The 22,788-nt window shown below is 38.2% G+C and overlaps 1 protein-coding gene across 5 annotated transcripts in view; it reads right to left on the bottom strand.

Moving 5' to 3' along the window:
- The window catches only part of mnb (minibrain), a 201,392-nt gene that overhangs the window by 103,807 nt on the left and 74,797 nt on the right, over nt 1-22,788 (bottom strand). Inside the window, exon 1 of one of the 5 annotated variants that reach the window (XM_065225639.1) lies at nt 1,479-2,677. The exons of 3 other annotated variants lie outside the window; for them this stretch is intronic. In XM_065225639.1, coding sequence (XP_065081711.1) covers nt 1,479-1,548 — 70 coding nt within the window. In that variant the 5' untranslated portion in view covers nt 1,549-2,677. Of the gene's footprint in view, nt 1-1,478; nt 2,678-22,788 lie in introns of those variants that run through there. One more of the 5 variants, XM_065225640.1, reaches the window with a different exon arrangement.

Below are 22,788 nucleotides of genomic sequence, written 5' to 3'. Positions count from 1 at the left end.
AAGAAGGTCGCTGCTTAGGTTGCCAAGAATACGTAAATTCTCATATTCATATCACAATCCCGAATTAAATTTTCAATGCAATTAATTATTAATGTACTTCGATGCAGTTAACTTTCTAATATGAACAATCGACTGCTTTCAGGGCAACACTGTATCTTGCACTTATGATATATTAGCCTGGATTTAATGCTCTATTCTTCGAGTCAAGTACACCAATGCTAACTGCTGAGCAGTTGATGAAGCATGACAGAAAAAAAATCATCTGACGTTAAATTAATATGCGGTGTTCAGTTTAATTGTAACTGGGAAAAGTTCACATTAGTAAAATTAGCAAACTTTTCCGAAGATCATTACAGCGAAGGGCTAGAACTAATAAACTTCAAAGGGCCAGTACAGTATGGGTATGAGTGGGGCCAAACCGTTATTTTGAACCATCCTATTATGCATATCGCCCACAAAACGCACGAAGATTATGATTTAATCATTTTTCTGAGATATGACTAAAATAGAAAACTATGGCCAAAGCTGGTGCACTTACCCTATTACGATTGCATTTAGTCACACCAAAAACAAATTCGGGGTAAAAGCATTAGACGCACACTCCTTGTCCTAATTTTCGCTCAATTAATAAATTAATTATAGAATTCGATCAAGCTACATGGTTTTAACCAGTGGCGTCCCGTAACCTTCTTTTTTAATAGTGCACCAACTTTCAAAACCAGATTTAATGCCATATTCATACTCGAATCGATTGAAAAATACATTTAATCTTCTAGTTTACTCGATATCTATCCATTGCAAGCAATATTTTGATAGTTGTTTATGTTTTGAGAGCTGGTGCACAGGTAGATTGAGGTTAAGGAAACGCCACTGGTTTTAACATCCACGAAACACCGCTCAGCATTGACAGGTGATAAATATGGAAACCCCTTGCCAACTCCTTTAATTGCTTGAAACTTTCAAGCATCAAATCAACTTTTCCCCAAAAAGAACCCGGTATTACAAACCCTAACCGACTTCCCTAGCCCTTCCCGATGAATCACTCGCAACAAAATTAGCTCAGAATTGCACCATCACACAGGAGGCGGTCACGGCGACTTCCTCGATCGACAAGGCGCCCCGATTGCCCACCAACGCACAAGTACCGTCATAAACAACGGACGACGATGACGGCGACCGGCATCATAATTGTTGCATACTCCCTCTCGCTCGTAAAACCAGTACACCCAGAACAACAGCCAGCTCTTGCGTGCTGGTTAAGTGCGATTTATATTGCTACCCCACCGTCAACACTCCGAGAATGGAACGGAAGATGGCGCTGCTGTTCAGCGCAGAACCAGCAGCAGCGATTCGACAACATTCTTTCGTTTGGGAAAGGTCAGCACATTCCGACTGGTTTATTGACCGGTTGTGATTACGTTACATCATATTCATCAACGGACGACCGACGACGACGAAGTCGGGAAATGAAGGCTTACCAAAATTGCCCTTATGCGGCCAGGATTGGGTCAGCGTCGACGACGATATGTAGCACAAGGCACTGGTCATTGTGTTATGATGATCCTCTTCTGTCTCGCTGTAATAAACTTCCTTGAACTGATCGGTCGCAGGCTTTCACTGATGTGGCGACAAACAAAAACTCAATTTTCTTTTGCTCAATTATACGTACAGCAGTGCGACGACGACGACGACGACGACGACGACGGTGGGGGCGTATAGCCTAGAAGGACGTCTCGCCGAGCCAAGTATTACGCGCACGTCCAAATTTCACTCGCGCAGGGCTATTATTATCGTCCACACTTGAACGGAATCCTATCTCTCGCCTATCTTTGTGCCTCTCCCTCTCTCGTTAGCGACGATCGCAAACTGCGAAATTTTATTTTTATTTATTTTTTTCTACGATATTTCCTAGTTCTCGTCCCGCGGTACGAAAACAACAAACAACACTTGCTCGAACCACAAGTACGCAATCCTGCGCGCTGAGAGATTATGCAATTTGGCCGTTGGCCCGACAATCGACGGCGCAAAGACGACACTCACTCGCGAATCGCGAATCGGAATTTTGTCCACCAATTGATTTGATCCACTTCTATTTTCTTTTCTTTTTTGACCGGCGAGAACTCACTCCGGAAACTACATGGACTCGGTTCCTCCACTAAGAACGATTAACTATTCCAAACAATCACACGCAGGAATCTACAGGAGGAACTGCGAGGCAATGTTGCGACGAAAATCACGTATAGATCCGTCCATCCGTCCTGCCAGAACTTCGGAGTGCTACTACTGTGAACGGTCCCGGGAGTCCGTTTCGCACACTTCTTAAAATGCGGTCTGTTGCTCTTGGAGACACACACGACTGATTTGGTGTCGAGAAGAAAGAAAGCCAGCTCTGCTACTGCTGCTGCTGCCGTTGCCGTTCGTTCTTTGTGTGAGCTGCGATGGGATGGTGGTGGGTGTCTTGGTAAATCGAGCGAACCGAACATCTTCGTCGTCATCGATATCGACTCTACTAGGTACAGTGGTGATGCTGTCTGTTGGAGTGCGAGAATATGCGCTGCGAAAAATAAAAAGACAACGTGAACGCTGGCAAGCGTGTTTCCATCTTCATCATTCGATATGGTTCACACCATCCGGGCACTGCCGTCTTATGGTGACCGACCATGCACCGTTTCCGTTTTCGGTGTAAGAACAACACACAACAAAGACGCACCGGGGATGCATTCGAGAAGGATGCGATCGAAGAGTGGCAGCAGTAAAGATGAACGGCGAGGGTGTGGCTTTGCGAGATACAGCCGCGACACGGGAAAAGACAATACGGGGTTCTTGGTGGAAAATTTTCGTCGTCGAAGGTCGTAAGAGCCAGTTTCAACCCATCTAGTTAAGTGCAAACGACAGCTTTGAATATTTTTTCTGCCAAAAGAGGAGGCCAAGGGAACATGATTCTCTCTTCTTCGATTTCCATGAACCGTTGTATAAAATCGTTCGTTTTGGGCAATCATTCTAATTTATTTTGTCATATTTGTCAAATATGAAATGCAGTGTTTCATTTCCCCCAATGACCGGGAGTAAGATGCCTTCATTATCCATGTCTGAAATGAAGTCAACATTGCATTGGTTAAAGTTTCCATTATATATGTACTTTTACTTCAGGGCTGGTAGCGATCACTGCTGTTAGAAAAAGTGATTTTAGTGACCATGTTGAAGCAATAAGTAACTAAATAGTGACTTATAGTTGTAAAAATAGTGACTAAAAAGTGACCTAAGAGAAGAAAAGTAGTCGTTATGATGGCACACTAAATAAATGTTTGATGTTTAAGACTTATTCAATTAGAATCTCAAAAACATGTATGTACGATATAAATCTTTAGAGCGATAAATTCAATAGAAAATTTATAGCTAAGCCCACGGTATTAGTCAGGGTTTCTACTAACTGCAAAAACCTGGAAAACCGGGCATCCTCCGAAAATTTATTTTTTCCTTAAAATACCTGGAAGTCTCAGAAAATTTAATAATTTTCTTACTAAGGGTATTTTAAAGAAAAGAATAGATTTTAAAATACAAGCATTTAATTTTTCTCGTTATTTTCATTCACCCTTTGACCTTCGTAGATTCACAGTGGATTAATCTTCAGAAACAAATAATAATAATAAAAACAGAGGCTTGAAATGCCCATTTTTTTTTTGTTTCGGAACATGCATATTTCCTATAAATTTTAAATTTGAACTAGTTCTTGACTTAAAACCTATAATACTTCAAGAAATTTCCAAGAATCTGAAGTCAAATTCCATGCAGAGTTTTAAAGGCTCGTAGAATTTTATTATAATTACTAAGGACCTTATCTCCCGTAACGTGGGTCGATCACAGTAGTGGATTCTGTTTGCTCTGGTTTGTCATGCATAAGAGATACGGATTTGAGTTGTTAACAAAAATTGTAGCTAATAACAAAACCTACAAAAGCTTTATACATTATTTTGCGGAATTCTCTTGATAAAAAAAGTTAGGGGCAAATGAATGTAAATGAATGCACGAAATGAATGCAAATGATTTTCCATGCCTGGTCCTGACTACTTCAAACTAGGGGAACAGGATTTTTCAGTAATCCAAGGAACACATCTTAATCCTTGTTACTTTTTATGCCTTGTTGTTAGTGATAAGTCCTCGGGTTGCCTGGACCGAGGATGATCTTGAAACAAGGAAAAAATGAGTTAGTTAGTCTTCATGTGATTCCTAATCTTCTATTCGTTGTTCACTAGTTTTAAGTTGTCAAGACTAGGGTTCTGATGCATGGTCATTATCGGTGTTATTCCTTAATTTTGTTGCTAAGGAATCCAATTTTGACTGACAACGGGGCGCGCCATTGGAGGGTGTTTCAACACTCCGAAGGGTATAAATAGCGGAACCTTTCAATTAGAGTCGAATCCTTGCGATAAATGCAAGAATTACTACTGTAAAAAAATCGAATACTTCATCATTTCTCAGTAGTGATGGAGTAATACGACACGCACTAAACTAATGACACGGGATATACTACAATAGATCAAATTACTGGTCGCAGTGGTGTTAGGTCCCGAACAGAGGAAAAAAGGACCTCATTCTAAGGGAGTTCTGGGGAAAAAAATCTTTCAGCAAAAACATCAAATGCAATCTGCTTTCAAGGTAGTTCTGAGGCATTTAAGAATTCATGTGAAGACTGATAGTTTTGAGTAGAATTTCAAGAAACCCTGAATTGAATTAAAAGTAAATTTTAATGAAAACTCTTTGGAATTCCTGAGGAGCACAACTCCTGTGAACTTCAAAGGAAAATTCCAAGGGCATTCTGAGGATAATTTCATAAAGTTTGTGGGAGAAAACGAATCTGGAACATAAGCCCTTCGATTTTTTTTTTGAAAATACTAAAAGGAGGATTACAATTAAATCTGAGAATAACTCCAGAACATCTTCAAATGAATCCGGAAAATTAATTCAGGAGAGTTTGCCACACAAATTATGAGAAGAAATGCCAATGAATTCTTAGGATACTTTCAATGTGAGTAAAATTCCAAGGGAGATTCAGAAGGAAATCTGAAATTAATTCAATAACTATTCTGAGAATCAAGGTAATTCCGAGGAAAACTGAAAGAAAATTGAATTCGGAGGATAGCTTAATCGAAATTTCCATTGAATATGTCATGGACTATTTTGAGGTCTTCAGAACTACTTGAAAGATCCCAAATTTTCCCTGTAGTTAATGAAACTGCCTTGAAGTTCTTTTGTAGTTTGAGAAACTATCCTGATGCTAACAATACTACTCATCAAATTCTTAAACTTCCCTGAACTTTATAGGACTTCCTAAAGATTCCTTTATTTTTCTAACGATCATGAATCTCCTCTAAAGGTTTAACAATTCGCTGAAATTCTCTAAACTTCTTTAAAATTTATGTGACTTCTCTAATGTTAACGGAACTGCTCTGAGCTTCTCTGTTCTTTTCTGAAATTCTCAAAACTGCTCTAACGTTTTTGCAGTTCTCACGAAGCTTGTTGTACTGCACTGAATTCAATTGAACCGTCCTAAAAATGTTTACGCTTCAGTGAACTTATGCGAAGACCTCAATTAACTTTTTAACGTCTCTGAAGTTACTGAAAATCTGGGAACTGCTTTAAATTTCCCACTAATTTTCTGAAACTAATGGAACTGACTTCTAACTGAAATTCCTCCAATTTTCGGAGCTTACTAAACTTCTTTCAAATGCTCCCGCATTTTGCTAATTTTCATAAAAATCCCTGAAGTTCGCGGATCTCCCCTTAAGCTCCCTATATTTCTTTGAAGTTCTCGAAATGTTTCTGAAGACCACTGTTCTTCTGTGAAGTTTTCGGAGTTTTCTAAATTTCTGGAACTTTTGTGCTCCCGCAATTTTCAGAACGAAATAATTAATATAGTTTTATGACTTTCACTGAAGTTCCTGAAACTTCCATTAAATTATCGAAACTAATTTAAAGCTTCTTCAATAGTCTAGACTTTCCTGGTGTTATTAAAACTGCCTAAACAATTACTGCATTTCTTTAAAGTTCTCTAGACTGCCCTGAATTGATCTGTATATGTTAAGAACCCGCAACTTTACTGAAAATAATGGATTTTCCTTGAAGTTTCGACAATTTTCCTTAAGTATTTTAACCATTATAAACGCTCACTTATTTACCCTGAACTTATCTATGCCTACCTGAAGTTCTCTAAATTTGTTTGATAATACAGCAAATTTTCTGATACATATATTCAAAATTCCCTGACGTTTTCGGATGAATCATAGAATTATTAGAATACCCCATAATTCCACGGAATTATGTCGCTACGAATTTGCTTAAGTTAATTTAATTATTCTGAAGCTATCTGATCGTCCTCGAAGTACTCGGAACTTCGCTGAATATCATGAAACTATCTAAATTTATTAGAAGTTCTCTGGAATTTCTTGAATATATCGCTGCTTGCTAAAAGTTCTCGCATTTTTTTGACGTAGGACTACGTCTGTGATTTCTATATGGGGATACACATTGTGAAAACCAAAAATGGAACATGTAACGAAATTATGAAAGTTTTTCAACGTTAATAACTCAGCTGCCTCTGGACCAATTTCAATAAGTTTATCACCAATGCATCAGAAATATTTCTACGCATCGATAGCCCTGTTGATTTTCAACAAGAAACTATTGAAAAAGTGGTAAATGTCAAGAATTGTCCAAAAGCGTCGAAATAACTAACAATTCCACCAAAAACAGGGAGGATGCAATTGCGTAACATTTTGCACACTCATCGCCATATTCAGAACCACACGCCCCCAACGACCACACACACTGCTCAGCGGGGGGGGGGGGGGGGTGGGGCAAGTGATTTTGATCGATTCTCTTCATCGACTTTCTGTTTCGTTAATAACTCGACGGCAAACACATTAATTGGAACGTTTGTGGTTCTGGATGATAGAAGAGTATAGCAGAAATAGTACGAAATAGGTTAGCTAAAGCCATGGTCATCAAAAGAGAAAATCGATGAAGAGAATTGACTTTCACCTCTCTACTTCTGAGCCCCTTAATTCAGTCGTCGTGCACCGCTTTTGGTTCTTGGGTTACACTTGCTGGCTGCAATTCTGCTGTTCGACATTTTCGAAGGACCACCAAAAAACATGAAATTACACTATTTTCTATGAATGCCTTAAATTCCATTACAGAATTTTAAATTATTCGAGCGCGTAACCGACATCCCTTTCTTATTTCTACTCGTTTGATTTGGCGCAGTAGAGAAAATTAAGCGTCTTTCTGCTAAAGGCTAAGTTAAGCGTTAAGCGTCTTTCTGCTAAAGGCTAAGATTTACCAAGATTTGTTGAGAGAAGAGTTTAACGAGAAAAACTAAAAAGGGGAGGAGCTTCAGTTGGGTGTGTCCGGTCCGATTTGCTGATCTAGCTGCCTACACGTCAACATCATCTTCCAAAGACTTTAAGCCTGTCCCGAGTAGCACACTTCCACTATAATAAGTTGCAGCAACTTGTTTATGACTGAAATCAGTCGTATAGAAGTTTCCACAACCGATTAGAGACAAGCGTGCTACTAGGGGTACTACCATCGACCCTTTTCAGGGCCACCAAGATTTTCCAAAATAGTTAAATTTCTGAACATAGCCCAACTAAAATTCATATCAAAAGGTACTAGTCATGCTAAAGAGTATAAACAGAGAGAACCCCGCTCAAATTCTTATTCCTACATAAAACACAAATTCCTGCTGCTTTCAACAAATATAATTTATTATATAAGACCACGTAGTTCTACGTCACCATTGCGTACAACCCCATAGGGCTGTCCTTTATAGTTTTTTTTTAATTAATGGAGCCTCGTTGATATTATCTAAACAACTTAACTAATTTTTTGTATTTTTTAAAGTTCTTGAAATCTCCCTGATATAACAACCTTAAAATACTCTCACGTTTAACTGATGTTCACATAATTTTTATCACGTCGCTCGGAGTTTTGCTGAAGTTTCCGGAGCTTCTTAACGGTTACTACATTTTCCTTGAAATTATTTCAACTGCCCCTTTGATTGTCTGATCTGTCTTGATGTTCTCGAAGTTTCCCTAAAGCTCTCAATTCTATTGAAGATACATTTCTCTGAAATTCTCTGGACTCCTGTGAAGTTCCTGAAGTATTTATGATTACAAGAAAAAGTGACTTTAGTGACTTGGCCTTAGAAAAGGAGAGTTTTTAGTGACTGACTTGAAAAAAGTGACCAAGTCACTAAAAAGTTGATTCACTACCAGCCCTGTTAGCTTGACACAATTTCTTCGGCTATGGTAAAAAAAAACTTATCATATATGTCTTTACGGGCATTGTTTGGCGGAAAGTACACCGAAACAAAGATATGTGTTTCACCTGCTACTTGCAATTTCACCCTCACATGCTCAAAATCTTTGAATTTTGTAGTCGTGATGATTTCAGAATTGAGTTGCGTTGAAACAGCAACTAGAACTCCAGCTCCTGACTTTTTCCAGACCTTTGATAATTGATGTCACTTTTATAAACATTGTAATTACTACCAAAAGCTCTTCATTTCTTACACCTTTATCGCAATTAGTTTCATTGGCTAAACTTATGGTATAAGAACAACTCAAAATTCATAATTTTGTCATAATATTCTCTAGTCAGTCTATAGAATTCCTTCTAGAAATTTTTCTCAAACCAAATGTTCTGAGTTGAGTGTTGAGTGTTTAACGAACAACTGAATTAGGGTTTGATTGAAAGCTTGTATTTTTTAAATCCTAATGTAAATATCTCAGAATAGGGTTTTTGATCTAATTTCCGTCCTACTAAGCACAACCCGCGCTTTACCTCTCTTTTCTGAACGGGTTTGAACGAAAAATGGAATATTTATGTCAAAGATGACGTACCGTTGGATTTGATAAATAGCTACAAATTGATGAGATATTGTTTAAAATCTAATACTGCTTCTAGATTCTAAATTCGTAATACTATTTTCAATTCCGTCCTAACGCATTGAAACGCCATTAGATTTTTTTTTGTCCTACTGATAAACGTAGAAAAAGGGGATTCACAAGGAGCGCCTCTTTTGTTTTGAGAACAATGAGCGTAAATATTCATACAATGCGCTCTAATAGGATTTATGTTGTAGCTGATGAACTAACGCATCGAGGCAAACCTATTATTGATTTGTGCACGGTGAAATCATTGATATTATTAATCTTTTCTGATTGATAGAACGGGAATGGGCGATTACGACGAAGTAGCGCTCTACCCTTTCTCCTGCATTTTCTTTGCAATAGGGGAAAGTGATCAACAGTCAGAAGCTTTGTACATTATTTTAACTCCATATGATGGCAAACGGCATGCCAGATAAGTCTAGTACTAAATGATATAATCGTGACATTCCAAGTTGAAGACTTTCTACTATTCCGAAGATCCTTAGGATAACTCTTCGGAATTCGGACAAAGCAAGCTTCCCGGTACTATGAACCCTTTCCTCAGCACATCAAAAGCAACTGCAGCAATCAAATTGACACCCATCAGAACGACCTTGAGCTATCCCACCATTTCCCGCTTTGTGTTCGCGCCCTAACAAAGTAGGTAGCCGACCCCCTCGCTCTTCATGAAGCAGGGTTTGGCATCGTAACGACGGCAGTAAATACCGCTGAGAGGCACTTTCTTCATCGCGTTCCACAGAACATTAGTTCGCGGTTTTGTATCCACCCATCCCTAGTTCCTCTGCGCTCCTGCCAACTATGTGTCATCTGCCAACTGCCAGTCAATGCAAACGGGATGTTAGACCCGAAGGGAAAAATGGTTTTCACTCATAATTTCCTCCCAAGACACACCACCAACCAACAGCAGCAGTACACAGGACAGACAGGCATAAACATACACAATCGGAGTGTGGGGCTAGTAATGCAGTAGTGTGCCAAACGCGAGGAGCTTTACGGCGCTCCAAATTGCATTTACTGCTTCTGCTTCACTCGCCTTTGCTGCTGATGATGTTACTGCCGCCACCGCCGCCGCCGTCGTTGTTGGTTGAAGGTACTTTGCATTTTCCGCACCTTCACCTACTGAAGCACATCATAAACGGCGGCAGAGCAGCGAAGTTGTGAAACGGAAAGCCAAAGCTAGGCGCCCTCTACTGCGTGGGGTGGTGGTGGGTATAACAGTAATGTAATTTATATTCATAGCGCTCGCGCGCTTACTTGGGCTGAGGTGGAAAAGTAGACGTAGCAGTGCAGCATCAGCCGATCAGTTCGCGCGAAGATGGAGTCTCAAGGTTTTCTCGCTCTATTTTTGGAGTGAGTGAAAGAAGTTACCGCGGAGGCGAGCGAGACGATGCTCGGGGTGCAAGGTGTGGGCGTGTGGAGACCGCTCGGGTAATTTACTGCACTTACTTCCGGTCGATCTCTGTGCTCTCGATGAGAAATGGTGGCGGTTGTAGGGTAGACAAGCTAAAAATCGCCCTGGGTCAATATTTGTCCAGGCGACAAAAAAGTGCAGCTTAAACAGTAAGTTATCGCATTAGTTTTTAGGGACGAGATAGAATGGACTATTCTGAGGCCTTCAGAACTACTTGAAAGTTTCCAAACAATTTCTGAAGTTAATAAAACTGCCTTGAAGTTTGTTTGTAGTTTGAGAAACGATTTTTTTAACTTCCCTGAACTTTTTTTGACTTCATAAAGTTCCTCAATTTTCCCAACGACAATGAATCTTCTCCTAAGTTTAAACAACTCGCTGCAGTTCTTGAAACTTCTTTAAAATTTATGTGACTTCTTTAATGTTAACGGAACTGCTCTGAGGTTTTCTGTTCTACTAACTGATGTGAAGACCTCAATAGTTTTCTTATCATCTCTGAAGTTCTCTGAAAATCAGAAAATTTCTTAAAATTTCACGCTAATTTTCAGAAACTAATAAAACTGAACTCCCGCTGAAATTCACCCTATTATTGGAGCTTACTAAACTTCTTTGAAATGCTCCCGCTCCCGAGTTCCTGAAGTTCTCGGATCTTCCCCTAAGTTCCGTAAACTTCTATAAAGTTCTTGAAATGTTTCTGAAGATGTCTGCGCTTTTATGAAGTTTTCGAAGTTCTTCTGAAATCTCTGGAACTTCTTTAAGCTCCTTTCTTTGAATCAAAACGAAATAACTAATATAGGGGGAATGGCTCTAATGTTGGCCTATGGATCTAAGATTGGGCCCATCGCTAAAAATCTGCTATTTATAAATTTTATCTAGATGAACTAGCCTCATTTGAACGGTTCTAATGATAATTTTTGGTTGCTATTGAAAATTTAGTCGATTGTTGAATTTATGTATGGGCCCAAATTAGGGGCATTTAGGCCGACATTACATCCATTTCCCCTAGTTCAATGATTTTCACTGAAGTTCTCAAGATTTTTCTGAATTTCAGGAACTGCTCTTAAAGCGTTAGCGTTGTTATGGTATACTTCGTAGATTGGATACTAGCGACACTCACGTCTCTTCTGAAATCCTCAGTTAGACTACTTTCAGGAATAATGCTAGGGAGTAAACATTGGTTCCAATCTAAACAAGAGTAACAGAAGCATGACTGTCGCTATTCCCGGCCACGCCCATCTTTACCATAACTAGGGATAGGGAAGGAAATGTTGATGTAGTACTTACTTAACGAGAGGCCACCGACTTAGCGACACCCTCATAAGTGCTACGGAGTTGGAGGGTTGGGTAGGGTATTCGGTTAGGATTCACCTCAAGTTGGCGATGCAACCAAAAGGATGTATTGTTTATTTGTTGTTTATTCAATCTCGCGATAGCCGACTATCGAAAGAACATATTCATTTTGTTTAGTGATCATGGATTTTAAGAGTCATGACGGAGAGCTTGGGATTGAACCCATGATTTTCTGCTCAATAAGCAAAAACGATCCCTCCAGGGTCATCGAGCATCTCAGAACTATAACGCTTCGCGACAATACAGGACTACGTTCTAGCTTGATATGCAAATAGTTTCCGAGGTTAATGTTCAATATCAAATATACAAATGATGGTGGCGACTTATTGTGCTGTGGAAGAGCTTGGGGTTAAATCCATGATTTTCTGCTCAGTAAGCAAATCGATCCCTCCAGGGTCATCGGGCATCTCATAATCCACAGCGCTTCGCGTCAAGGTACGAATATATGGATGAACTATCTATTATTGAATAACTATTATTTACCATAATTACATGAAAGAAATAAAATATAAACTACAAACAAAACGTGACTACTAAATCTCAAAAAGATATTCTCACAAATGTATTTCACGCAACCAGGAATCTCAAAACCATTAGACGCTATAATGATACTCTGCACATGTTAGACACAAGAAGGCCAAAAAGCAAGCGTCCGACACACAAAACCCGCCAAATCCACTTGCAGTCACAATCAACGATTCAACGAATCGCGAGCGCTCACGAATCATAAAACCGCTGACTGCGACACTCTGAAAGCGAAATTGATAGGCTCTATGCGTCAAACACCCGCCCTTCAATCCCCTCCCGCATTCATTAACACAAATCTCCATTACAACATCTAACGAATTCAAAACTCTGAAAATCACTCATCTATAGCAAGTGAGTGGAAGCAACCCTGCATGCAACCATTCTTCATGATACACCTTATCTGCCTATCTTTCTATTAGGCCTGTGGACATGCGTTAGCTTCGAAACTTCTAACCAAACTGGAAAATTTTCAGATCACAAAACCTGCCTGTATCTCTTCTAATAAAAAAAGTTATCCCCAATTATAGTAAAAAATATGAACAAATTCAAATTGATTTTATACGAGTTTAAAAAATAACCGTCCTCCAATTTTCTCGTATTATTGAGAATAACATACGCCCTTTCAAATGCCGTTAAAAAACTTTTTTTTTGTTTGCCCCAACCAGAGATATTAACATTTGAAAAGTGCATATTTTTAGTATAAAAACGTCAATAACTCTTGATCGGCGAAAGATATTGATAAACATTGTGCAGCAAAAATTTGCGTCTTCTTAAGATCTAAAAGTTATCTAAAGACACCTTTGCTGAGAAATTCTAAATAAGAAAACTAGAGCAAAAAAACTGTTTTTTTTTTAAGAGCCACCCTAACTCAATTCAAGAAAATAGCTCTAAATCGGCCAATTTAAGAGATGAAAAAAAAATGTTATTTTCAACAAAGTTGCTTGAAATTTGCTCAGCTATAACTTTGCCGAAGAACGTATACCTTAATTTATTCAAACAAAAAAGTTAGATTTTTGATTTTAATGTTAATAGGAACCACCCTAGAATTCATTGTCATAAAAAAGAGGGCCTAACTATAAGGAACAACTTTGTACAAGAGACTTTTAGTCTAAAGTTTCAATTTCAGGCTCAAAACATCTGCATTCTGGACCACTGTGCATTGTTTGGACTTTAGTGAAGTTCCCGCAGGATTTCTGAAGATTTCATAAATTCTCTTAAGGTAATCGTACTTCCCTGAAATTCCCGCAACATCTGAAGGGTTCTCATTTTTTTCAGCACACCTACTCTTCTGATTTATTCTAAGCTCACGCTTATAGATCTTTAAACTGCTCCAAAAGTCTGGACTAAAGTTACGGGAACTACCCTTAAGATGTCCGAAATTCCCCAAAGATTTCTAAATCCAGCTTTTCTGAGGTATTTAGAACTTTTTAAAGGTTTTCACAATATATCTCAACTTCTCTCGATACCGGTGAAGCTCTCTAAAATTTTATAAGCTTCTTAAAAGTTCCTTCAGTTTTTCGGAAGCTAATAGAACCGCTTTGAGGTTCTTAAAACTTCCAGTAAGTTCCCCATATTTGCTAGATGTCAACTTCCCTTATATTCCTGCAGTTTGTTTATGAAGCTTCACTGAAGTTATCAGTATTTCCATTCATTCCTCAGAACTTCTGTTAAGTTACTACAATTGTTGTGAAGTAAATGGGACTTCGCTGAAGATTTCTCATCTTTCATAAAGTTAATTGCAAAGTTGAAGTAAATCATTTAATTGTTTTCCTTGTACATGTACATGGAATGCGAAACTTTAAGGTGACGGATTTCACGCCAACTCATCCAGTGGTTGGCAGCACCCTCTCAGAACCTTATGGAACTTTGTGGGTGTGGAGACTTAGCAATTTTAAGCAACTTTGCGTACTTATTTTTTTCAAAATTTATCTCGCCTAACATTTGATAAGGGTCAAAGTTTTTTGTCGATTTTTTTTTCAAATCGATATAGCTTAAAAATGACAAGCCCTACAAAAAAGTGATGTATGGCTAACTTTTAGCAAATAATCTGAAATTTTATAAAAAAATTTAAATAAAATAAAAAATCGGTTTCTACACTCTAAAAAAATATATTTAAAAATTAAAAGTCATTTTCCCAAAAATGCTACCCCTCAGATTTGCTTGATATTTTTTCTCATGAAAGGCAATATAATTACCTAACTTTTCTTCATACATCGCAAAGTGGGCGCTTTTAAGGAAAAAAAGTTGTTCGAACAACAACTTTTTCATGTTAATTTTTTTTTAGCGTGTTTCACTCAAAGTCGAATAGTAATACGCGCACAACCTTATTAAAATTCGATTAAACTTTATGGGTATACTTTTCGATAATCTGGGCGAAATCTAGCCTAACATTTGAAAAGGGTACAGAGAAGTTACCTGCAAATCGTCCAATAAGAGTTCAGAACAAAACGTTCTAATGAGGAACAGCCATCTCAGCATGGTTTGCACTTTCCTGTGATGGATTGTATTATAATATATGCATACACTCTATCCAACTTCTATAAAACTACCCTCAAATTGTTCCAAATCAACAGGTAAACTAAGTAAAAATCACTTAGTATGTTTTATTCATGAAAAGATTTCAATTCATGTATTTGTGATTAATTTAATTAGAAAAATAATCATTCATTTATTTTTATGTATTAGGTGTGTCCATTAGTAAGCAATATGCATATATATGTTTATACCTCATCTCTCAAGTGAATACATATAATAGCGCAGGTAACTTAACGATTATTTAAGGCATGCCTAAAATAATCGTTAAGTTACCTGCTATATAGCAGTTATATAACAACGCAGGTAGTCACATGAGAGATATAAGGTATAAACTTAAAGCACCGCAGTCTGTTTCTACCGACATAATCTAATATTTAAGTTTGGTGATATCACAACAATGCTCATAGTTGCTGTAGTGCATAGTTGTTGAAAGTGTAGTGCTGCATAGTTGTTGAAACGAAAAAGTGTTTATGTATACAACAATGGAAAAATCTGCTGAATTGATTATTAAAAGGGTGCAATGTAGTGCCAACATAAACAATCCCAATTGCAGCCGCAATAATTTACGTAATTTATCATCAAGTCTCATAGAGAAAATACATTCATGGGGCTTTGATCATCAATTGGATGTAACAATGCGTATTTGTGAATCGTGTCGTGGAATTTTAGTGCACAATAGGACACCTCTCCCGAAAAAGAGGCGATCGGATGGAAAAGAATCAAGCCATGCTCGGAAGTTTGAAGAGCCGCAACCATCAACAAGTCATCAGCAATCAGAACATCAGGAATTTGATGATACACTAGGTAAATAATAATAACTTTAACTGTTTCAACTGTGTGGTTTAAGGATTGTACATCGAAGATACAACTTCATTTTCAACATTTTTTTAGAGCACGAGCTGGATGAACCGCTTATCGTACAAATTTGATCGATTGGTAGGCCAACCTCGGTGAACAATCTATCAAATTTTCACGACTGTACGATATGCGGTTTATGCAGCTCGTGCTCCACAAACATGGGGAAAATTCAGATGCGGCTTCGATGTACCGTAAACGGGGATGTCTTTGATAATGGAGGTAACTTTGATAATGCAGCTAATCCAAAAAGTTATGACTTAATGCTCTTCGTATTCATTATTTTGGAAGGGAACATCGGTTTCCTATCCAAAATATTGCGTACGATGTGCCTTAAGTCATAAATTTTTGGCTTAGCTTAGCTTAGCTTAGCAGCGGCTCATTACAAAAATAAAAAGAATTTTGCCAGTTTGTGCAACTTCAAGTCCAAGTATGGATTGGAAGCAGAATGGCACTTCTTCGCAACGTCTCATGGGAAAGGCCCATGTGACGCAATTGGAGGAACTCTCAAACGAATGGCAAAGAGAGCAAGTCTTGCTCGAGATTATGGAAACACAATCACAACTCCACAAGAACTGTATGACTGGGCAGTTAAACAAACAGATACAAGCATAACAAAATTGAACTTCTGCTTCATATCAAATGATCAATACACAAAGATGTCCGATGAACTCAAGAAGCTGTTCAGTCATGTAAAAACTATACCTGGTACACAAAAATTTCATTGTTTTGTACCTATTTCTCAAAACATAATTTCTACTAAGCGATTTTCACATTCAAAGGAAACTCCGAAAAATTTCACTCTGTTTCCGATAGACTAATAATCAATAAAAAACTCAAATTATGTATGGAGAATTATAGGAAAATAAATTATGCACTAAACAAAAACACTAGAGTTTTCATTTATTAAAACACCATTCGAAATGCAGGAAAATCCTCTGTATTAGGCCCTTTCAAATGTTAGGCTAGATTTTTGTTTTAAGCACGCCCAGATTATCAAAAGGTCAAAATCTTTATGCTCATTAAGTTTCAACGGATTTTAATAAGGTTGTGCGCGTATTACTATTCGACTTTGAGTGAAACACGCTAAAAAAAAATTAACATGAAAAAGTTGTTGTTCGAACAACTTTTTTTCCTTAAAAGCGCCCACTTTGCGATGTATGAAGAAAAGTTAGGTAATTATATTGCCTTTCATGAGAAAAAATTTCAAGCAAATCTGAGGGGTAGCATTTTTGGGAAAATGACTTTTAATTTTTAAATATATTTTTTTAGAGTGTAGAAACCAATTTTTTAATTTATTTAAATTTTTTTATAAAATTTCAGATTATTTGCTAAAAGTTCGCCATACATCACTATTTTGTAGGGCTTGTCATTTTTAAGCTATATCGATTTGAAAAAAAATCGACAAAAAACTTTGACCCTTATCAAATGTTAGGCGAGATAAATTTTGAAAAAAATAAGTACTCAAAGTTGCTTAAAATTGCTAAGTCTCCACACCAACAAAGTTTCATAAGGTTCTGAGAGGGTGCTGCCAACTCCGAAGACGAGTTGGCGTGAAATCCGTCGTATTGAATATTTTGAGATCTTAACTAAAATTAAGTAAGTGTTAAACTTCAACACTTAATGCATTTGATTGTAAAAACGTTAGCGTTAAGCTGTTGATGTCCTTCTACGAAAAAAAGCATACTTTAAGACGTAATTTCCAAATAATTTAGCATGTTTTATTTTTTAAATATAATTGGAAATTGTGAGAATGAGATTCTTTTGCACAGATGCACAGGTAAAAAGTGAGGTTACGCGACGCCACTAATTGTGTGCTGTATACCGTATTCAATTGGTAAATAGTTATAATCTTTCATTATCCTAAGGTAAAAAAACTGAAAGTATAAAGTTTTGAAATGTAATGGAAATGTGTTGGATCGAAATCAGCAGTAAAGCACAGTCCATGTTAATTTTTACGATAAGCATTACAAAACAATCAAGCGCTGATCATGAACCAAAAAAGTTGCAAGTGGAGCAACTTTAGGGACGTTTTGACATCGAAAATGGAAGTGCGAAACCGAAATTAACAATTTCGTCAAGAGGCTGGAAGCGAATTTGCTATGATAGAAGTAAGTTACCGCATATCGGAAAAGTTTAAATCAGAAGAGTATATGCTTCATGCATTGAATAAAAAACAGTGTTAAATTAATTACCCATTATACGAATAGAAAGGCAGTGAAGGTGCAAGTGTCACCTGAGGGAGGCAACATTCAATACGTGTGAGTGTATGCCATCAGAATTCTTTAACGTTGGTGTTGGGGAAATACGGAAAAGTGAAGCGTGTCGTCCGCGAGAAATTCTCTGCGGAGCTGTGCCTCGACATGGATAATGGTGTTCGCGGTGTGCTCAATCGGATGGGAAACATATTTTATGAGGGTAACAACAATTTGTGTTTGTTATGCAAGTTGAAAGGGCACCAGATGAATTATTGCCCAAAATGGCCCGAAAGCAGCAAGAAATAAGGTAGTTGCAGGCACGGCAGAAAGAAGAAGCAAAACTAAAGTAACCTCCCAGGAAGAGGAAGAAGAACTCATAATTAATGTATTTTATTTAGAATTATTCGCTATTATTCGCCACCGTAGGGTTTTCAACATTAAAAAGTAAACTAATTGGAAAAAGAGAGTCAACTGACGCAAAACCATGCATACAAATTGGATTGATCAGCTAACGATAAATTTTCACACCTCGCTTAGAGATCAGGATTATGAAAACGAATCATAGCCCCAGACATACGAGACTTCTTGGAAGTTCCATTCGCGGAAAAACTGACGTCTGTTTATTCGAAGTATCACCTACATTTTTGTAACTCGTACACCCACACATTAGAAAGTCGAAAGCAAACACAAAGGTGTATCCACCCGAACGAGCTCCCTGGAACTACCATCTATAATCGATCATTTGCGTTGTCGTTGTTTGAACGTGGTCGTCTTCATCATTCGCCTCCTGGCTGCCCACGAACTTACAAACACCCAAAACCAATCAGTTCTGCGCTACTCCCACAATCTATTTTCAGCGAATCAAACCGCAACCTTTTCCAATTTGTTTGTTTTGCTTGGTTCGAGATAAAAATAAGAGGAAAGTTTCGATTTTTTCCGAACGAGATTTGTTCTTTTAGCTCTACGGATTCGATGGATGCAATTTGTCAGCCAGCACCCAGCAGCGGCACACCGATTCCACCAACCGAGCGCGATATGGAGTGAGTGGCGGGAATCTATAAATATACTTCGGGCCAACAAAAGCTGCGGCGAGCACGCTCCGTGTGCTCGCAAAAGTGGCTCAAGTGTAATTACGATTACGCGTTTTCATCATTTCTATGTTGTACACGCGTCGTCGTCGTCGTCGTCGTCTATCTCTCATTCGCATCGTTCAATCGAACGACGGCGGCGGCGGCGGCGGCGACGACAGTGAGAACAACAGACGCCCGAGACGAACGACGCGACGGTATGTTGTGTTTATAAATAAGAGCGAAGAAAGCCTACGCCAAGCCAACTCCCCTACCTTCAAGTCACCCACGCCCTGTTCTTTCCAGTCCTGTCAGTTACAGGGCAGTGCATATGCGTCGACTGCTACTTATTTTTATTCCCGATTGCGTTCAGATGAATTGATTTGCAAATAATAGACGGATGCAATCGCGCACCACACTCGATCGAATCGAGCATGACTCCGAAGGCGATCTTTGCGCGTTGCTATTTCGATGGCTACGTCAATCGAGGCGAAACTTTCTTGTACTGCACCGATTGCAATTTTCTACAAAGTAAGAACTTGAGTGCGACGGAACAGTTAATGCACACTCGCCCGGCCTGTAATGGATTTTTAATCATGTGCGTAAGTCATTTATAGCGCCAACGGAATGCGGTGGATCCGATCACTTCTTCGTTGATCTACCCCAAACCTGAAGGTCTATCGTCGACCGAGAGAATGCACCAATTCGGCAAATTTCAATCGGAAACTTCAGTCCACGTTGTAAGAACTTTAATATGCTTACAGTACCAATCTGCTGGGAAATATTTGATATTCTGTTAGCATTCCGAAGCCATTCCTTGAACTTCCCAGAATTTCCTTGAGCTGCACGAAATTTAACCGTGGGTCACTGACATTCTGTTATGGTTCCAAAGCATTTCAGAAGTTCCCTGAAATCTCTAAACATCTTCAAAGTACCATCAGAGCCGTACTCAGGATATTTTTTAGGTGGAAAACTCTCAGTTTTGCGTTCCCGTTCTGCTCTTTCGTCATATCTTTACGATGCCCTCATCATATTCCATAAGGGAAGTGTAACAGAGAAAAAGATATAGCAACAAATTCTCACTATCAACCTGTTTTTTTGTTTCTGAAATGGAGTGGAAGTTGTTCCACTGCCGATCCGACGAGACAGTTCATAGAAGTTACATTCAAATTCAAGTCCCTGTTCATTAATTTTCCCTGGATTTCGTAGAAATTCCATGAAGATCTTCAAACCACCTTGCTGATGTTAAAGTTCGCAGAACATCTCTGAAGTTGTCTGCTTTATCCTGAAGTTCGCAGGAAATGTTATGTAAAACGTCCTTAAAGTTTGCAGAACTTTCCTGACGTTTGAAAAACTTTTTTGATTTTTGTAGAACTTTCCTGGAGCTCGCAAAACGTCCCTGAAGGTCGCAGAATTTTTCTAAAGTTCTTAGAACTGCAGTATTTCCCAGAGGTTCACAGTACTCTTCCTGATGTTTTAAGAACTTCTCTGAAGGTTGTTGAACTTATCGGTTTTTCTGGACTTTGCAAGAATTTCTTGGGATTCGAAGAACTTTATTGAAGTTCATCAAATTTTCCTTCACTTCGGAGATCTTTAATGAAATTCGTAGAACTTTCCTGGAGTTCTTAGAACTTACATGTGTTTGCAGAAATTCTCTCAAGTTCGCAGAGTTTCCTTGAAGTTTTCAAAAATAATCTGAAATTCGCAGAACACTCCTAAAGTTTGCAGAACTTTACTGAAGTTTAGAGTTTTGCTTAAGTTCAGGTTTATGCCAAAAAAATGCAGTACGTCCTCCAAGTTTGAAGAAGTTCTCTAAATTCTTATAATCTCTTTGAAGTTCGCAGAAGTTCACTGGAGTTTGCAAAATTTAGTTGAAGTTCTTAGAGTTTTTCTGAAGATGGTAGAACTTTTCGGATGTTTGCAAAATATCACTGAAGCTCACATATTTTTCCTGCAGTTCGCAATAGTTTTTTTTCCTGCAGTCTCGATTTTTTCAAAGGCCTATTTTAAAATAGTACAAAAACAACGTTAACAACGATAGTTTTGTTAAATGATCTAGGACATCCAAATTATTCTTAAGTTTCGACATTTATCCTTAAAGGATCAACATAAACTTAGACGAGATATTATCCATATGGATTAAAGTATCCTTGTAGAACCCAATCACACTATATGAAATCAAATACATCATATACGGAGCACAATAAGATCTTCAATCATCCTGAAGAATATATCTTGAAGTTCTACCTACATGCTAGTAAAGTTTTTCTTGATGTCCCAAATAAATATACAAGAGCTTATTACACAGCGGCGCCGGTGGTGGTGTGGTAATCGATACTGCTTCTCATCCCAAAGGGCCTTGGTTCAATTCCAGTCGGCACCGTCAGGATTTTCTGAGGCATAAAATCTCTGATGACGCCTGAGGCATAAAATCTCTGAAGGGAAGTAAAGCCGTTGGTGCCCGGTCCATGAGTCGATGGGGTAGGGTTCAGGTGTGGGAGCTGCCTCCCTGGCGTCGGTAGCATTGGTAATCAGTAATCAGTACGGAAAACAAGATCGACGGAAAACAAATCAAGCTCATTACATCAAGAGATATACATTTGTGTTAACAGATTATCTAAGATTCCCAAATCATCCTGGAGTTCAGACCTTGATGTTCTACAGACTCACCAATTTATTTTACGATGTCCTGACTATATTTTGGCATCCGTATAATCTCTTTGAGCTCCCTTATATCAGATGTATAAATCAAATGAAAAAAGGACTCGAGTCCACTAAGTCATGCTGATGTTCAAATTTTGAAGTTCTTCTAGTTTAAATCCATAATACTTGGGACCTAATCACATTATTAGATATATAGGTGGGGACCTCCCTTAGCTCAGCGCTCAGCGATAAAAGCGCAGCTATAAAGCAAGGCCATGCTGAAGGCGGTTGGTTTCGATTTCCGGTCTGGTCTAGACATTTTTCGGGTTGAAAAATTTCTCGACCTCCCTGGATAATTGTACTCGCCACACAATAATACTAATGCAAAAATGATACAGGTTTTGAAAGCTCTGAAATCACAACTGTAGAAGTGCTCAAAGAATACTAAGTTGAGAGCCGGCGTAAAGTCCTAGTAGTAAAGACAAAGAAGATGGGTTAAAACATATGTTAGATTTTCCAAAACATCTTGGAGCTCCAATTTTGAGATTCTACAGACTCAATCAAACACAATCACGTGATTCGTACCGGGTAGTGCTGCTCCACATACTCCTCGAAATTTTTCAAGCCTTCATTGAGCCTGCAGAACTTTGAGATTTGAACCTGAGAACTGTTTGGAGAGCATTTAATATCTTATTGAAACCACTCGAAGATGTGCTTGTTGTCAGAAGACTCTCTTTAACCTCACGTACTCGCAATGGATTTTAAAACATTGTTCAAAGCTTTATTTACCCTATACAATTTTATGATCTTGACTTAAAAATAGTTTGGAGATCTTTAAATATCTCATTTGATGATGTGCATGTTGTCAAAAGGCTTCCGTGAGCTTCCCGGACTCATAAAGATTGTCAGGACATTGTTCAAGACCCAATTGAGCCTGTAGATCTTCATGATCTTAACTCCAGCATATTTTGGAGAGCATTAAATATTTTATTTGAACCATCCGAAAATGTGCATGTTGAAAAAAAGGTCACATGAACTTCACGAACTCAAAAATACTTTCACGAAATTGTTTAGTAAAGTAAAAAAAAAAGTAATTACGCGAGGATCCTATGGGTTTCACTTATTACTGTTTTTTGATACATTTGAATTCTGCGTGCATTACACGAAAAAAAAAATCGGGTAGGTAAGTTGCTTCTTCATAAAGATAAGCCACCTTTTTAATTTTTTATTTGTATAATTGACATTATATT

The sequence above is a fragment of the Ochlerotatus camptorhynchus genome, unplaced genomic scaffold, assembly GCF_037179485.1.
Source record: "Ochlerotatus camptorhynchus isolate MF236.1 unplaced genomic scaffold, CSIRO-AGI_Acam_v1.1 ptg000232l, whole genome shotgun sequence".
NCBI lineage: Eukaryota > Metazoa > Arthropoda > Insecta > Diptera > Culicidae > Ochlerotatus > Ochlerotatus camptorhynchus.
This window is presented reverse-complemented; position numbering and strand designations above follow the sequence as displayed.